The sequence below is a fragment of the Lampetra fluviatilis genome, chromosome 3, assembly GCF_964198595.1.
Source record: "Lampetra fluviatilis chromosome 3, kcLamFluv1.1, whole genome shotgun sequence".
NCBI classification, from domain to species: Eukaryota; Metazoa; Chordata; class Hyperoartia; order Petromyzontiformes; family Petromyzontidae; genus Lampetra; species Lampetra fluviatilis.
The window spans coordinates 6,663,618-6,682,674 of NC_136277.1; the positions used below are offsets into that span (position 1 = coordinate 6,663,618).

The window sequence follows — 19,057 nt, forward strand, 5'->3', positions numbered from 1 at the left end:
GCTATGGTAAGTTACAAAGGCTGAGAACACATCCTCATATTACTAATGCTATAAGTTATTCAATATACGAAGTTTCAATATATGAACGAAGCTTTAGGAACGCATCTACTTCGTATATCGAGGTGCATCGGTCGAGAACACGTAGCAGCCTCCCGCACGAAGTATTACAGCAAGAAACGGCACTCTTTTCTGTTCACATTTCTGAACCAGTGGTGGAAATTCCACTTCATCATGGTGGGAGCCGGTCTCCCTATAGTATGACCACTGTTGGTTTGCCTCAAAATCTTTGCATTTTATTGATCCTGGAGGGATAATGTGCCGAGTTGTCACTCAACCAGGATTTCAACTCACAACCTTCTGATTATATGAGTCAAGTGCTCTAAACACAGCATGACCCACTCATCATTGAAATTGCCCTCACATTGTTCCTATGTATTTGTCCTTTTTGGTTGCTCAACGTTATTGTTCAACTTTCAAGTGCTTATTTTCAAATCATATATAAATAGAAATGGTTGGAAAGCACTGTGGATGTAAGCAGGAAGAGGAGGTCATGACGAGTGCATGGTGGGGCAGGGTAGATGAGTCAACACGTAGTGTGCAGCAGGGTGGATGAGTGTACACGTAGTGTGCAGCAGGGTGGATGAGTACACACACGTGCAGGGTGCAGTTTGGTAGATCCCCGGGAACAGCATGGGAGTGGCACCAAGAGCTAAATAACCAGACCAGGCCTTTGCAGCCAGGTGACAACGATGCAACGCCTGCAGAGGGAAAGGACTGATGGAAATTTGGTGGCCCAACCGGCACTGGGCACAGTCAAATATTCACCACTTGTGTATGCCATGCGACGAAAGCAAGTGCCGTTAATCCAGTTGTCTTGTTATCTGCACTACTTAGTACTTAGGCTGTCGTCTAAATTGAAATATAATTTCTGTAGAACTGCTTTTTGCATTTAGTTTGTTGTCCTTCTCCCCGCACCTCCGATTAGCATGGTTGGCTGCGTGCAGTGTGAAAGAAGTTAAACGAAGTGGCTTATCACGTGTCACTGACAGATTGGGTAACCCAATGCCTCCGCTTTTCAAGGTCTTGTACCATCATTCTGAGCTCTCCGCATGTGACACCTGCAGTTGGAAGATTTTTATGCACTGTTTGATTCCACAGCTTATCAGCAGTCATCCTTATCCCCACTTGCCATGTTATGGAACCCACATGGTGACTGCTGAGCCCTTTTATCTGGTGTTGTGTAGTATACGTGGCCCAGACTACATTATTTGATTACCGATGTGATTAATGGCTCATTTGTAGATTAATAGACATCCTCTTTTGTTACCATGTACTGCATTCACCACAACCATATATGGAGGGCAGCTTCCAGCACTTTTGCATTTGTCATAAAGTCGTATGGGTAGCAGAAATTAGTATTGGTATATCCTGACTTTTTTCTGTAGATTGAACCCTTTGTTGTTCCATATCCACACTGTTTTATGCTTTGTAGCTCAAAACATATACATGAGACATGTGGCTTATGGCAGGCTCACTCTGCGAGGCTTGTGTCTGATGAAACTAGAGTGATATTTCCTACTGTACCTTTAGCGTGTCATTTTTACTTGTGAAATTATTTTCCTCAGCTCCTGGAATGATTTTTTTCTGTCCTGCAGAAACAAAAGGTGAAGGGAGAACGAAGTGAGAAGTGGCCTTGAATCGACATGGCACTGAATGAACCACATCAGCGAGCATTGTACATTCATATCAGTAAGTACTGTCGTAAATATGTATTGGTAATAGGGGCATCATTCACATTTTGTCAAGGGATAATATTATTTTATTTTAATTAATATTTCCACATATAGACTGAATTTGATGATAATCTGGACATTTTTTTGGCCAAATTAGGGGCAGGATGGAGAGAGACCAAAGGAACAATGTGGGTGGAGCTTGGAGTCGGCATCGCCACAGTTTCTCCAGCAGACACCTCATCCTAATTAGACCCAGTGCCAGATTGAGCTAGTGCGGGGCCTGTAGCATATATGTTATAAAGGGGCCCTACATAAAAAAAGACATAAATATTAAAACACATTTTTTACTTTCATAGTAAAGCAATTGTATTTTTTAATTTGCTATACAGCCAGGTATTAAATACGACAACTCGCTAACCTTAAACACCCGGTCATTCATAAAAGTTGAAGGCAGTATAGTACTATAGTAATAGAGCAAGTGCAGAATCACTGAACCGGAATTGATAGCTTGAAAGCATTTAGCGCGGGGCCCTTGAAAGTGCGGGGCCCGTAGCATATGCTACTTTTGCTCCTAGGATAATCCGGCACTGATTAGACCTACAGATATCTAAATTAGTCCTACAAACTCCTCGTCCTAATTTGTCCTGCAGACTTCTCGTCCTATTTTTAAATCTAGATTGAAAATGCATTTCTTTAGAGCTGCTTTTGGTGTTTAATTTGTTGTCATTCCCCCGCATCTCCGATTAATACGGGTGGCTACGTACGGTGTGAAAGAAGTTAGACAGACATACATAATCAGAATATATGTTAATACTGGAGAAACCGATGAGCTATAAAGCTTATTTTTGCAGCTGTCCAATAGGGGAGGGTCCGAACGTTACGACAACAAAACAAAAAACACGATAGGAGTGCAAAGTATAGGAAGGCTAAACCAATCACTTAAAAAAATATACAACTAACACTAAACTATTTTTTTATCTTACCAGGTAAAGCCCACTGAGCTAATAGCTTATTTTTCCAGAAGCGATCTGACCACAAATGATAGCTCAACAAAGTGGCTTATGTGGACATTTATCGCTCCTCATCCAACTCCAAATTACTGTAGTCCTGCTGACTCGTCATCCTAATTAGCCCTGCAGACTTCTCTTCCTAATTAGTTGACTCCATTGTTGCAGTAGTGTCTTCAGCTGGGATAACGCCACACATGGTGTGAGGCACATACAGCAGAACACTTCCCTCGTTAAACAAACTTAGCCAGTGCAGTCTCCAAATCTCACCGGACTGCGATGTGTGCATTGTATTTGAGTAAATCAAGCCATGCATGATTGTTTAACGAAAATCCCATACATTTAGGTATTTCACAACTGTAATACCAGTGAAATCAATATTGTTTTATCCATCCATTCGTATCCCTCATACAACATAAATATATGTATACTTTAACTGTAACATACATTGTAATGCAATATATGAATAATATAACAAACACAATCTACGATGCAATATATATAGTACAATGCAACACATATGGAGAGCAATTGCATCGTACAATGGAATGTGTATAATATAATCGATTTCTAAGAATATGTAATGCATTAATAATTGAATTCCAGTATATTAACAATGCCATAGACATAAACTATAACTAAAATATAGTTTAATACAATAGAGTACACTGTATAGTATATTAATATTGTAAATGTCTACACGTAATAATATAATGCTATACCACTGCATAGTCACAATATTGTACAACACACATAGATTATGTATTGTGTAACACATGTGTAGTTATAATTATGTAATAACACTACTACAAGGGACACGTGAGGAGATCCAAATTCTAGGTGGCTTTTACATCTCAGAATCTTGAAGTGACAGACTTCATCCAGCAGTGGATTAAACATGGGTGGTGATGATGAATTACGAGCCAGAAGCAGACAATGGGTTGAGCTGAAAAACGCAAGTGAGGTTGACTGCTCAGGGCTTTTGCACTGTATATAGGTTGCTAGATCATTGATCACATGACAGTGCGCACTGCCTCATGCAATAATCGCACATGCATTGGCGTGGCAAATGGGAGCGCTTTGCGCAGGTTGCCACTCGCTGTAGCTGCGTACAATCATGCTCGAGTGACAGTGGAATTTCGAGGGAACTCGTGTGCTAAGGACGCATAGTGCTTCATGTAGATTGTGAGTGCATTGTGTTACAAACTCAGAGACCTGAGTTTGATTCACACTCACGGCTAACCTCAGTGGCAATGATCAGACCTGGTCCTGGGCCTCCCCTCATTTCATTGCTCAATTTCCTCGGTAGATGTCCTCTTGGACACGTTCTATTCCTTGACTGGCACTCCGTTAATTATTCTTGACCATCATTCATCATCCCTTGTAGTTATGCATCCTGTCCAATCCCACTCATGCAAAAGAGTAGGTGTCACCGTCTATGTGTGTGTGTCCTTGTGTATCACTCCTTGTCTAAGTGTGCCTCCTTGTCTGTGTCTCTGTCTCTTTTTGTGTGTCCCGAGTTACTCTGTGGATAACCAACAAGTAATTGGAGTAATTCGACATATGACTCCTCTTATCCGTGAAAATATTGCGGGTATTCGGATGCCGTTCCGCATAGACTTTTCGGAAACATCACCTATGATGGCAGATAAGTACAAAAGTACAAGCAAAAGGGCGGGGAGTAATATAAGTTTTCACAAACCCTACATCTCCCGCAGATAATAGGAGTCACAGGTAATAGGCCCACCTATAAGAAGAGTTCTGTATTTTCGTTTTAATATTTCACTTCAAACGTGCCATGTTTGGGGTAAATTTTGAAAATGCTTTGTCATCACTGCAAATTAATAACTTCACTATATATAAGCCTCGTCCTTGATCAACCAAGGTAGATCCAGTTTTTAGCAATTCTAACAGAACATCAGAATGAATACATTTTAGATTTATGCAACCCAGTCCTATTTTTCGTTTACAAATAAAACCTTATAGACCTGTGATTTATAAAGAAACATGTTTTAGTCATTATTCCTGTAGAAAACGTGCATTATGAAGTGTAAATGGCCTAGAACTAAGCCTGGTGCTACCCTGGAACACAATGATATGTGATAGTTGTTGCCGAGTCAAAGTTTCTATATGAATTGTCAGGCAAATTATTTCTAGATAAGCAAATAGGAACCTTACCAATCATGATAATATCTATTTTATTCCTTTTTTTCTGGCAACAAAACAGGTGTTAAGATGTTAAAACACCAAACTGAAACCTTTTTTCAAGGAATCATGTTTGCATTAACCAGAGGACACCTTTTGACGCCTTTTGGCGTCCTCTGGTCTAACACCGTTTGAGACGAGGCTCAAAAGAAAGCTGTCTCTTTTGTGGGTGAGAATCGTGCATTATTAAGAGACACACGGTTCATGGATTAGCTACTACAAATGCTTTGGTCTAGATATATAGTTTGGAGATTAACAACAGTGAATACATGTTGACAAATTGAAGATAATGACGAGTATATATTCCAATAAAACATGTGAATGTGAATAGCACGATTACAGCTGCCAATGAGAAAGAGCTGCAGGAAATAACTGGCACATGCAATTGTACATCAAACCAGCATTAGCTTGCTGTGTGTGCATTGAAGCAACATTGTGCAGATGTATGGAACCATGCTTACCTCAGGAAGCGCTCTAGCAATTTCGATAGCCACCACCTGAATAAGTATAAACACATCATTGTCAATAAACGTTCCCGGAATTCCATAGAAACATGACAAGTGAGACTCCCCCTTGTTCCCTGCCACGTTCAGGCAAGAGCTGGTCTTCAATGGGCAGGCTCAGGCTTGTTTCCGTAACGTGTTCTGATTATACTAGGCAATTGGCGTGCGAACACCTCCCCTTTGCTGGGGCACCCCACAGCCGTGAAGGCTACCCGTGCCTCACAGGCAAGTGGGCCCAGTGTGACCTGCATTCTGGACCATTGCTATGAGAGTGCGCCACTCAGTAGATTTATCTGGGCCCACTCTGGCACCAGTGACGCTTTAACGTGTTCACCGCCACCACAGCTGTGACCCTGTGGGCTGTGACCTCACTCGCCCTGCTCAGTAACTTGGCCATCTTAGTTGAAAAATTATAACGTGAAGAATTACCAGTTATGCACTTATTATATACATTGTCAAACCCAACCCATCATTGCACTACAATTTATGGGGGTACATATACCATCGATTTTGGCTGCTTGCTCCCTTCATAGCGAACAAATACTTGACTAACGTTAGAACTGCAAGATGTGAAATTCTTTCCCCAAGGAAGTACGACTCAAGTCTGTTTCAGGAGAGTTTCAAAGGACATTTGGCCAATTCCATTTTCAGATTAAATTTTTTTCCATATATAATGCACATGTAATCTATTTGTGCAAAAAAATGTATGCAATGAGAAAGACATTTTCAAGTCTCACAGCAGGCAGTCGGATATTTTATGCCCATACAGCCCTGGAAGATGACACCACGGAACAACTTCTGAAGTCACTCAATAGGCCACTCTGTGTGCATCATTCATTTCCTGAAAAAATTTATCACACAGCAATAAATCTGAGATGTTTAATCCTCAGAGCTGGATGAGGTGATAAGCGAGTCATTGAAGACTCGGTTGAGACCATCAACTCGCTACACTAGAGAACCTGATTTAAGCAATGGTGACTAAAACGTGAACATGAACCCAGTATTCCAGCAATGCCGGCTCGGAGCTTAGTGAGCGAGCATGCAGCCATGTGCACCACTGCTTTTCAGTATTGTTTGCATGCACTCTACTGGAAAACCAATGTGTCCAGAGGAAAGCAACTCAAACTTTGCACCGATGGGTCAGCAAAATACTCAGTGCTGCCTCTTCCATGTACCTCTGTTATACAGGTGGGTGTCTCGTGCATGGCCTCACATTTTGCACTGTAAACGTATGGCGATCATGCCTTGTACAGGTTATGTGACGCGATGACAATACTGGACACCACGTGCATCTACCGTATTACTTACATTCTTGTACATCTTTTGAATCTTTATGACGTCCAGTGTGCTGAGGCAATCCCGCTGACCAATAGTGACTGTCTCTGATTTAGGGATGATCGTAGGGCTTCTCCCATCCACAGAGAATGCACACCTTGACAGGAACACAGCACATGCATCATCTTCCGCATTTGAGAGAGAAGACTGCATTAACATACTGCATTTAACTGTCAAATGAGCTTCCGTCGCTGCGACAGAAGCTCATTTCATGATATTCTCTCCCTAATCTCTCTCTCCCTAATCTCCCCCATTAACACAACTGATGTGCTTGCGTCCAGACATGGAATTCCTTTCCAGCTCAGACCCCACTTGTTTGCCCATGGCCACATATATAACCTTGTTGTAACAGCTCTCTCGCTGGTTCAGCAGTTCCACTGCTGGATAATTTTTTCTGCCTGAGGACAACCGCTTGTGTTGCGATCGTAACGTCGTGATATTTTTTTTCTTCTACCTACGTGACTTTAACGAAAGTACCAAAGAATATGGGTATTCAACACCCAAGTGTAGGTTGTGTTATGTTATGTTGGTGAAATAAATAGTGTTGCTCCCAAGACAACGTCTGCGACTCAGTTGGACTCACTACAAATGTATTAATTATAATTTAAAATTATTAAAATACGATATTCTTCCTCTCATTGGCTAAAATTCTAACTACATATGTGACATTTCGATTTAAAGCTTTCGTGACTGCAGGGATTCATCTTCTTGGTTCTTTCGGTAAAGTCACGTAGAAGGGAAGTAATAAAATAATAAAAATAAAACATAATAAAATGAAATTATTTCATTTTATAAAACATAATAAAATGAAATTATTTCATTTTATTATGTTTTATTTTATTATTTTATTACTTCCCTTCTACGTGACTTTACCGAAAGAACCAAGAAGATACATACGTGACACATTCAGAAGTGAGGTTATTGAACCTCATTGGATGGAAAATTTGAATGAGAGACGCACGGCACATTTATTGGTTGGAGAAACATTGGTGAGGGGTGAGAGATCAAGGGAGTGGTGGAGAGAGAGGGAGAGCCCTGGAACATTCAGGAAGGTCGAGGCAAGAGCTTAAAAGGCCTGGGAACGGCCATTGCGAAAACAGGCTCCCTGCATGGACGTGTTGTGTTGCCGGCTTCATAAACAGCCCTTCCAGCATCTGCTTTGCAACTCTTTTACACAAAAAGAAAAACCTCGATGAATGTGGGGGTTACATTCCTGGGAAATGCCATGTTGGGCAAAACAGAATTCGACAAACAATAAACCTTAAGGGAAAACTAAGGTTGTGTGTCCTGGGTCTGAAATGATCACCCCTTCCCTCTTTGTTTAACTAATTCTAAATGATTTCCACCCTTATTCTAGTAAAGGATGTAAAGTGGCTCTCTATTTCTTGTGTGTGTGTACACGTTCAATTTCACCGCAACACAAAACCCCCATCTCCATTACTCGCACTGCCAAAGCTCACCTCTCACACTGAATTGCCAGCCCGATGCTTGCCCTAACACTATCACTTGAACGTTCACGATTCGCCATCTAGGTTTCCGCATGGCTGATATCCTCAATGAGTGGGTGGCTATGCATGTGGCCATGCGTGAACACTTGCGTTGTGGATGAGCGGGTTGAGTAAGTTACATTATCACACCAGAATACAAAAAACATACATGCTCACAGTCGATTCACTCACACGGTAGTAGCTCCAAAGGGTTGCAGCGCTGTCACCTTTCCCAAGCCTATATAATAACTATCTTAGCAACGTCTAACCGTGCATAGCTGAAACATCACCCTGTGGGGTTTTCCTGTACTGTACAGTGAGGGAAAAAAGTATTTGATCCCCTGCTGATTTTGTACGTTTGCCCACTGACAAAGAAATGATCAGTCTATAATTATAATGGTAGCTTTATTTGAATAGTGAGAGACAGAATAACAACAACAAAATCCAGAAAAACGCATGTCAAAAATGTTATAAATTGATTTGCATTTTAATGAGGGAAATAAGTATTTGACCCCCTCTCAATCAAAGATTTCTGGCTCCCTGGTGTCTATACAGGTAACGAGCTGAGATTAGGAGCACACTCTTAAAGGGAGTGCTCCTAATCTCAGCTTGTTACCTGTATAAAAGACACCTGTTCACAGAAGCAATCAATCAATCAGATTACAAACGCTCCACCATGGCCAAGACCAAAGAGCTCTCCAAGGATGTCAGGGACAAGATTGTAGACCTACACAAGACTGGAATGGGCTACAAGACCATCGCCAAGCAGCTTGGTGAGAAGGTGACAACAGTTGGTGCGCTTATTCGCAAATGGAAGAAACACAAAAGAACTGTCAATCTCCCTCGGCCTGGGGCACAATGCAAGATCTCACCTCGTGGAATTGCAATGATCATGAGAACGGTGAGGAATCAGCCCAGAACTACACGGGAGGATCTTGTCAATGATCTCAAGGCACCAAGAAAACAGTTGGTAACACACTACGCCGTGAAGGACTGAAATCCTGCAGCGCCCGCAAGGTCCCCTGCTCAAGAAAGCACATAAACATGCCCGTCTGAAGTTTGCCAATGAACATCTGAATGATTCAGAGGACAACTGGGTGAAAGTGTTGTGGTCAGATGAGACCAAAATGGAGCTCTTTGGCATCAACTCAACTCGCCGTGTTTGGAGGAGGAGGAATGCTGCCTATGACCCCAAGAACACCATCCCCACCGTCAAACATGGAGGTGGAAACATTATGCTTTGGGGGTGTTTTTCTGCTAAGGGGACAGGACAACTTCACCGCATCAAAGGGACTATGGACGGGGCCATGTACCGTCAAATCTTGGATGAGAATCTCCTTCCCTCAGCCAGGGCATTGAAAATGGGTCGTGGATGGGTATTCCAGCATGACGATGACCCAAAACACACGGCCAAGGCAACAAAGGAGTGGCTCAAGAAAAAGCATATTAAGGTCCTCGAGTGGCCTAGCCAGTCTCCAGACCTTAATCCCATAGAAAATCTGTGGAGGGAGCTGAAGGTTCGAGTTGCCAAACGTCAGGCTCGAAACCTTAATGACTTGGAGAAGATCTGCAAAGAGGAGTGGGACAAAATCCCTCCTGAGATGTGTGCAAACCTGGTGGCCAACTGCGAGAAACGTCTGACCTCTGTGATTGCCAACAAGGGTTTTGCCACCAAGTACTAAGTCATGTTTTGCAGAGGGGTCAAATACTTATTTCCCTCATTAAAAAGCAAATCAATTTATAACATTTTTGACATGCGTTTTTCTGGATTTTTGTTGTTATTCTGTCTCTCACTGTTCAAATAAACCTACCATTAAAATTATAGACTGATAATTTATTTGTCAGTGGGCAAACGTACAAAATCAGCAGGGGATGAAATAATTTTTTCCCTCACTGTATATACACTGTACATACAGTATACCGTTTATATACTCTAACCATAGATCGGCCCATGCAAACGTAAATTCGGGATACACTGCGATGGTGCACTATTAACGCCATTGCAGTGTATCGCGAATATGGGGGGTTATAACCACGCGACTCCTTTCATTCACGATAATATAGTGCATTTTAGAAGTTTTCCCCCTGTGGAATTTATGATAGATGAGTGGTGTGAGAGGGGGAGATCAGTAGCGTGAGAGATGGTAGATGCGTGGGGTGAGAGATGGTAGTAGATGAGTGGGGTGAGAGAGGGAAATCTAATGTTCAAATTTCCCAGTTCCCTGAACAGCAGGAGATGGAGACTCCACTGTGTACGAGGGCTCTGTCTCACTGTGAAGCTGTGGCTGTGGGGGCTGCTGGAATCACATACACGGTTCGGGTGTAAACCCAAGAAGGTGATATCAGGAAGGCCTACCTGTCGTAGTGGGTGATGGACATGTAGTCATAGGGCAGTTCAAAATCGCTGGTTTCCAGCAGTCGAAACTGACGCTGTTCATCTGGTAGAAAAGGGATCAAGAATTTAATTTCACAATGACAATATGCATTTTAAGAGACATTCAACATTGGATTTAATTTATTTCATATTTAACTTATTGGCATTTTTGTCCACGTATCTTACCTGAGAGAAAATGACAAGTTCTGTATATTCACTAAAATAAGATAATTGGGTTTTGACTTAACTTTCGCGACTGCAGGAACTCATATTCTATGGTTCTTTCGGTAAAGTCACGTAGATAGAAAAAATTACAATAAAATTATAAAAATAAAGTGAATAAAATTATCACGACGTTTCGATTGCAACACAAGCGGTCGTCAGGATCTATGTGACAGAACCATATAATAAGATAGTTGGAGTCAACCTGATCCTTGCTTATTCCTGATAACAGGGCCTATTAGCAACATAAACAGTAGCAACATCTTTAACTTGCATCACATACATTTACCCTTTCTGGAAATAACACAGGTGTTAAGATGTTCAAACACAAAATAGATACCTATTGCAAGGCATCAAGTCTGCATTAACCACACATACACAAAGGCTCTGATAATATATGGCATTGCCTTTGAAACTGATTGGCCTACACTAGAGACAGCCTTCTTTATGGCCTTGTCTCACCAGCGTTAGACCAGAGAACGCCAAAAGGTGAAGAGTACAAAGACAATGCAAGTCTGCGTATAGTATCAGAGCACATTTGTTTGCATGTTTTGCCACAAGTATGTGTGGTTAATGCAGACTTCAAGTCTTGCAACTTATCTATTTTGTTTTTGAACATCTTAACACCTGTGTTATTTCCAGAAAGGATAAGCCTATTGTTATGTTTTCATAATTTTAAAACTGGAAAAAGGTCTCATAGATATCACATATACAGAGGAATGCTTCCCATACGACTGGATGTGGGACACTAGGTGTGGATTCTTATTATCCATGTTCATCTGTGCATTTTACTCCTTGCTCACAACAATGAACAGAGCCTCGGGTGATTACAATGCAGCAGGTTGACACATTGGAGAGCACAGGTTGTGCATTTTTGAGTCGTCACCTCAGTTAACCCAGAACACCTGTATCTGTCCCTTGAACTCCTGCCTGCAAGTATTTCACACTTCACGTGGCCTCAAGCTGCACATAACCTGGCAAACGCTGTGGTGACGCAACTGTCATTCAGTTGTGAATGGTGGTTGGTGTTGTTAATATATTAAACAGGCAGTTGGCCGAGCTATGCTGCACTATATACTCATTTTCTGAGTCAAATAACACTATACATCTTAAAAGTTTCTTAATCTGTGCCCGGAGCATGATTGTATTATTTGGTGGGTATGTGAGTACACATGTGTGCAGTGACTGCCCATGATTCTACACACGCTTATGAAATCACACAACAACTGAAATAAATCATATCTGCCAGACAATGGTGAGAGACATAAGTCACCGGGTTAATAACACGGCGTGCTAACCACTGCACCACTGCTCTCCCACTCCCTCATATAAGGATGAAATTGCAGATGTCACATCTGAAAAAAATTTAAATACTGCCGTTTGCAGTTTGTAAATTTAAAACCTCCTTGACTTTCTGAATATAAAGTAGTGACCGATTACTGGGTCTGGGATGGACGGTGGCAGCCTGGATAAACCAGGACTTGTGAACTGGGACATTGTGAATTGCCTTCAAATGCATATGTCACGATTCCACTCATACATAAACTGTTGCTGGGCTGCAAGTTGGAATTAGACTGAACTAAAAGTTTGCAAGAATAAACAACAGATGTGAGCTATCAATTCATGCTCCCCTATTAATATAGCTCACACGTTGTTTTATGAGCATCTTACAACATTATCCTTGTTCTCTCCCAGATCCAGGAATTATAGTTCAAAAAGAAGTGATAACAAATTGAGTTTTACTCCATACTCTGCTTTTTTAATGAGGCCTTCATAACTATTGTATTTATTAATGCTGAACTTCTTTTGCACCATACATGGCCGACCATGCTAATTGGACGGCGCAGGGAAGGGTAATAAACTAAACATAAAAAGCAGTTATAATGAAATTCGTTTGTAATCTAGATTTAAAAGTGCACAGCTCCAGTGGCTTCCTAATATCGGAAGGAAGAGTCTTCCAGACGGCCATAGCGCATCTGAAAGCGCGTGATGCAGTGACTGTCTTTGTTCAATGGCCAGCCAAAAGCAGCTGCGAGGATGACCGGAGTTCGTGTGATGGTTTATGCTCCATGACAAGATCAGCCAGGTATTGTGGTTCATTTGTGAGAACTGGATGGACATGGTCAGATCTTGCAGTACCCGTCATGACAAGTGCCAGATAATTTTGTACACGCTGCAGCTTAGTAATGTTTTTGTCAGACGTCCTGTAGAGTAGCGAGTTGCAATAATCGAGCTTTGTCGATACTATGCTACACGCCACCGTGTTGGCTGTGTCACGACTCAATAGTGGTCGAATGTGTTGTAGAGCCCTGATATGAAAATTGCAGGACCTGACTTAGTTTGCACGTGGTCATCAAAAAACATTCTGGTCGAGTAGGGTGCCGAGGCTCTTTCGATAACTAGAAAACAGAATCCAGGAGTCTGCAACTGCCACACCTGATTCTCCCATATTCTTTTGTCCTGAGGCTGAGTACAAACCAGCAGAACTTTTTTTTTCTGGAATAAGCAGCATTTCATTTCGTGCAAGCCGCATTTGCACTACTCTTGTGGAATCCTTGAGGTTCCTGAGGCTCTCCATATCTAACTTTGACTTCACTGCGGTGTATAATTGTGTATCAGCATATTAAATGGTACTTGATGTGATGCGATGAGATGTTATCGGTGATCGGAAACACGTATATTGAAAAGAGGAAGGGCCCAAGGATGGACCCCTGTGGTACACCAACTAGGCAAGGCATACGCGATGACTCTTCGTTGCTCAGCTTGATGAACTGTGATCGATCATGTAGGCATGACTCCATCCATCCCAGGGCCTTACCCAATATACCGAATCTTGAACTTAGCCACCTGAAGATAATCTCATGGTCGATGGTGTCGAAGGCGGCTGAGATATCGAGGCCAACCAATGCTATGGCGCACCGACTGCAACAGGTCTAATCTGCCCATCGCAGCAATGTGAGGAAATAAATGCTTCAGATACAGGTGCTCTATGGCCTTTGAAATCATACTCAAGTTTGAGATCGGGTGATAGTTTGCAGCGTCACTCTTGCTCAAGCCAAATTTTTTCAGCCGAGCAGCGATGTCTTATTTGGCAGCCGTGCGATGAACCTCGACACTGCTGCCACCGACGTTAGTGCCAGGGTCTCGATTTTTGCATTGGCTCCAGGATGTTCACACTCAGATGGCAGACCGGGAATATACGTTGCCTTCAAGTGAGAAACTGCCATCTTGATCGTCACTATTTTATTGGTGAAGAACATCGCAAGTAATGTGCATGGATCGGGTTGACTAGCTGATGGATTGTTGGAGTGCACAAAGCCCTTCACGATGCGCCAAAAAACACAGGGGTCGCAAGCTGAGTCATTGATGCGCAAAACATAGTATGATCTGCGAGACTCAATAAGGAGTCGGCAGATCTGCAGGCAGCTCTAAGCAAGTCGGAGAGTCTTGAAACCAGTTTTCTTCCAAAGACACTCCAGCCTCCTCTGCGTCTGCTTCACAGTGATCGCCTCCAGTCACAGCCAGTTACTGCCAGTTACTGCATGCTTTCCCCGTTCCTTTTGTGCTTGTTTGGATGTGCACGAGTTCATCAAGAATAACAGTGAGCTGCGAATGAATCAACCGTCGATGCAGGATTTCGACACGCCGATGATGACCAGATCTTCGGATGGAAAGCATTGTGGCGCAGTGGTTTCCAGTCTCTGTATGATAGCGTTGTGACAGGTACGTGAATAATCGGTATGCCACTTTGCACGTTAGGAGACTGATCTGAAATACATATGTCTTCAACAACAACGTCGGTCACAGTTACTGCATTTCCCAAGTGATATTTTGCACTGCTAACGTGCTCGCTTAAACTGACTGTCGATAATCTCGCAGAGATCACTGCTGATTTTACCATAGGAATCAGTCGGTCCAGGACATTATACTGCAAATGATAGCCTCCATGTTTGCCACTTGATTGTTTAATATTTCTTTACCTTCCTTTATGTTGTCCTCCTGGACTGTGATGTACTTGTCACGGTCGCTGCGGCAGTGCTCGTGCTGGAAGCCGAGCGCGTGCATGAGCTCGTGCAGAACCGTGCCCTTGGTCACCTTGTCGGGCTCCAGGGACACGGACTGAGCCCCTCCCTTCTGACCCAAAAATGACCAGTTCCTGCTCACACAGAAACATGGTTTTGATTCCGTTTCAATAACAGAATAAGTAATAACAATAAATATCCACAACATGCTTTGCAAATACACCATTGGAACCTCATTTGCCAGTAAAAAAATATGATAATTGTTTTTTTACCCTTCTATCTGGCAACAAAACTGACACCTTTTTACAAGGAGTCATGTTTGCATAGACCACAATACCTGCAGTCATAATGCAAACAAAAAACATAACTGATAATGTTCACTGTCCTTGATGTTGATTGGTCCACACCCGAGACAGCTTTCCTTAGAGTCTAGTCTCACATGGGTTGGACCAGATGACGTCAAAAGGCGCCTTTTGGCGTCATCTGGGTAAAAATCCAATTATCATGCTTTGCAAAGTTTGTGTTTTTGTACAAATTTGTCCTCTTCTTTTATTAAAACAAACTGGTGCTGATAAAACCAGGTCATCAGCTTCTCAATTAAGTTGGGGCAGTAACAGGGCAGAGTGGCAGGGCATTTGCCGCTTGTTGCAGAGGTTAGTGGTTCAAGCTCCTGGTTGCCCCGGTTAATACTTTGGGTGTATTAATGGTAAAATACATGCTGTCTCCATCGTGGTGGATGTTAAAGGTCCCATCACATTCGAAAAAGGTAGAATTATTGTACCGGCATCATTGTTCAAAAAGCAACTTGTTTTTTATTACCACTATAATAACCTAAGAACTGATTACATCTATTCTCTGTTATGTCATATCAGCCTGGGTCATATACAGAAATGTGGAATAATATTTATTATATTACGTTCTACAAATCAGTTCAAGAAAAGTAAAAGTATGGAAAAAATATGCATGAACAAATATTGATACTCACAGCACATAAAAACCTACATTAGTTTGCAGAAGCTGCATGGACATTCATCACAGGTGCACCGACACTTTCCCCTGTAGTATGTACCAGGGATGTTAAACAATAACCCGTAAAATGGTAACCATATTTCAGCATTTTTTACCAGTACCTAGAGTCAGGAAATTAACATTTATAGTGGAATTTTAATAATGAATACACCTTAGATGAGGTTTCTGCAGCCTTGAATAGTATTCATATTTAAACTTTATTCACAGTGTGACTGCATGTGTGACATCTTCACCAGTTGTTGCTTAGTCTTCCGTCCAACCAGTCTCAGCAGACCACAATGGCAAACAACGAATTAGGAGTTGGAATATAACATGAAGGTAAGTCACCAGTGAGTACTGATGTAATGCTTACAGATTGCTGTTCTGTACACGCAGTTGGCTGTAGACTAAAGTGGCTTGTGTAGTAGCAGCAAATATGCAGCAAAAGTTTGAAACAAGATGAAAAAATGTGTAAGAAGAACACAGCCATTGTGCATATGCTAAAACATCAGTATTTCCTGAAGTGCATTGTGGTCCATTTGTCTTTGATCACCATCAAATTAAACTTGAGTAAATGTGACTGACAGCAATATGGTAATACAAGATAAGATAACCTCAATGCACTTTACACAAATGCATAATGGGTTGATGCATTTTACGCCGGGATGTTTGAAACTCATGGTTTTCCAGTTTGCACTACCACTCTGTTACAATGGATGTAATTCGTCATTTCAACATTTTAAATACGCAGCAGTATGCACGACAAACCTGGCAACAACAAAGTGCACAGCAGCATGCTTTATGAGGCCTTATCTGGCATTAGATTCGCATGATAATATTTCAGGCTTCTTCAGGCCCAGTGAGGCTTGGTGTTAATGGAGAGCCTGTGTGAGACCCGGATGTGATCACATGACAGAGTTGGATTCTCAGGATTATTGCACACCAATCGTGTCCCAGCTAACCCTTCTAACTCCAGTGCAGGTGGTTATACAGTAGTTGTTTGTCATTGAGGAATTGACAACTGTTGTCTTAATTATTATGACCCACGTTTCTCTGTCCACAGCTGCAATTAAGGTGATAAGATTCCCTCTAAGCTGGGAATTATGACTTTGGTTGACCAGATAAGTTGTTATACCTTACACATGGTGGAAAAATGTTATTCAACATTACGTTTGCTGTGCAATATTGCTATATGGCCAATGACTTTTGCTATACATGTTAATATAATGCATTTTTAATGTTCAGGTTTTTCTGTAATTCTGCATTTGGTGATAAGTACCTGGTCAAATTGATGTCTGCCACAAGCATGGCAATGGAGGGCCAAATGTACATGTGATTGTTTTCCTGTTCCAAAAGTTCAAGGTCAGAACCGTGTGGAAAATGGTTCTGATGCATTTCTGTACAGATCTGCATGCATCTTCTTACTGTAGATGCTGTGCACGAACTAGTAATTTTTGCGATAGATAAAAACTTAAAGGGAGCCAGTTTCAAAGGAAATAATGTTATGTTCATTGATTTAATTTTATATGTACAAAAACTATGATTTTAACAACCATAGTATGTAAACACACTATAAGTGCAACTACGACCATCCCTCAAGCGCACACACACAACAAAAACAATAACTCCTACTCACCACTAAGTGGCTTGTGTCAGACTATAGGTGCACATTGCACACACACACATACAGATACGGCTACATTCATTCCTACAGTACACACACAGATACTCCTACACTCATCCCTACAGCATATGCAACAAAGACAAAGATACCCTGTATAGCCTTAACAGACATTTGGGGCAAGTGATTTTGTCGACCACTTTGAAGGCTAGCACAACACACGAGGGGGTGAGTGGCTAGCACATCACCGGCTGTCTTTGTCTGTCCCAAGTGGCGATGTTTACACACTGCACCAGGTACTCATTTAAGACTAAGTCGACCTAGGGGAGGCCCCGGATCAGTTCAAATAATCGTCACTGGTGTTGGTCGCCGTGAGCAGGAGTCGAACTCGAGTCTCCAGGTTTGTAGCACAGCACGCTAAGAACTACGCCACCGCTTCCCATACAAACAAATATACCTACATTCACCATTACAGCAGAAACAAAAACACACACACACACATGTGCACCCACACTCACCCGTCCAGTGCCTGGAAGTTGATGTAATGCTCTTCCTCCAGTTTTCTAGGAGTGAACCTGATGCACGTCTTGCTATGGTATTCCTGGAAAGCTTGCTCAATGACCTTCTTGTCTCTGGCGCCTAGAAAACAAAGCATGAGGATTAAGCAAGTTCAAATACATTCTATGCTTACGTATGGCACTATGTTCAGGAACTATATGCCAATGTTGAGGTCTGATAGTCACGAGTGGGCTTCAAGAGAGTTTGTCTAGTTTTGCTATTCCTCCGTTGAAGGAGTGCAGACTACAATTATTTACTGTGTGGTCCAATGTTTGGGTTGCATGGCCAAAATCGTGCTGTTGCTTGCGTCTGTCACATCTGATTCTCCAATATATATTTTTTTGCCTGAGCCCAAGTGCCAACCAGCAGAACGTCTGATTTAACTGGATTAAGCAGCATTTATTTTCGTGCAAAACACGTGCACCACTTGCGTACAATCTTCGAGGTTACCAAGGCTCTCAATATGTAAATTTGACTTCACTGCAGTGTACAATTGTGCATCATGAAGTGTACTCTGCTACCCACATCAAAAAGCCTTACAATTCACAAAGGCCATATCGCAGCATGGACGCTTCTATTGCCGCTGCAATGTTGTTGTATAGGAAGTAATTTTTTTTTCAATCACACAATTATCCCACAAATGATTGTTGATTGACTGATAATAAAAAATATTTAGGGTAATGTACCCCCATTAATGGACTCTCTGGACGGGTTTGTAAGATATAAGAGGATTACCTCTCAATCATATCCCAGTCGATGCATTTAACCCCAAATAAACCCATGCAGTCGACAGTGCACTGCACTCACTGAACGCGATGGAGATGTTGTAGGGGATGTACACGTTGCCATCCCGGTGTTTGGGCCACTCCACAATTTTCTCCAAGGGGTCACCTGCAATGTCTCCAGTCCTGAGGACTTCGGAAGCTAAGAAAACAAAACAAAGTTTGAATATGCAATTAGTACAACACCTGTATATATAGCC

The 19,057-nt window shown here is 42.0% G+C and overlaps 1 protein-coding gene across 1 annotated transcript in view; it reads right to left on the reverse strand.

Annotated features, from left to right (window-relative positions):
- LOC144948080 (uncharacterized) overlaps nucleotides 1-19,057 on the reverse strand; it is a 114,287-nt gene that overhangs the window by 3,624 nt on the left and 91,606 nt on the right. Inside the window, exons 23-29 of the mRNA XM_078877511.1 lie at nucleotides 18,883-18,999; nucleotides 18,036-18,156; nucleotides 14,847-15,022; nucleotides 10,627-10,708; nucleotides 6,757-6,880; nucleotides 5,407-5,442; nucleotides 1,585-1,649 (exon numbers count right to left, since the gene is read on the reverse strand). Coding sequence (XP_078733637.1) covers nucleotides 1,587-1,649; nucleotides 5,407-5,442; nucleotides 6,757-6,880; nucleotides 10,627-10,708; nucleotides 14,847-15,022; nucleotides 18,036-18,156; nucleotides 18,883-18,999 — 719 coding nt within the window. The 3' untranslated portion in view covers nucleotides 1,585-1,586. The remainder of the gene's footprint in view (nucleotides 1-1,584; nucleotides 1,650-5,406; nucleotides 5,443-6,756; nucleotides 6,881-10,626; nucleotides 10,709-14,846; nucleotides 15,023-18,035; nucleotides 18,157-18,882; nucleotides 19,000-19,057) is intronic.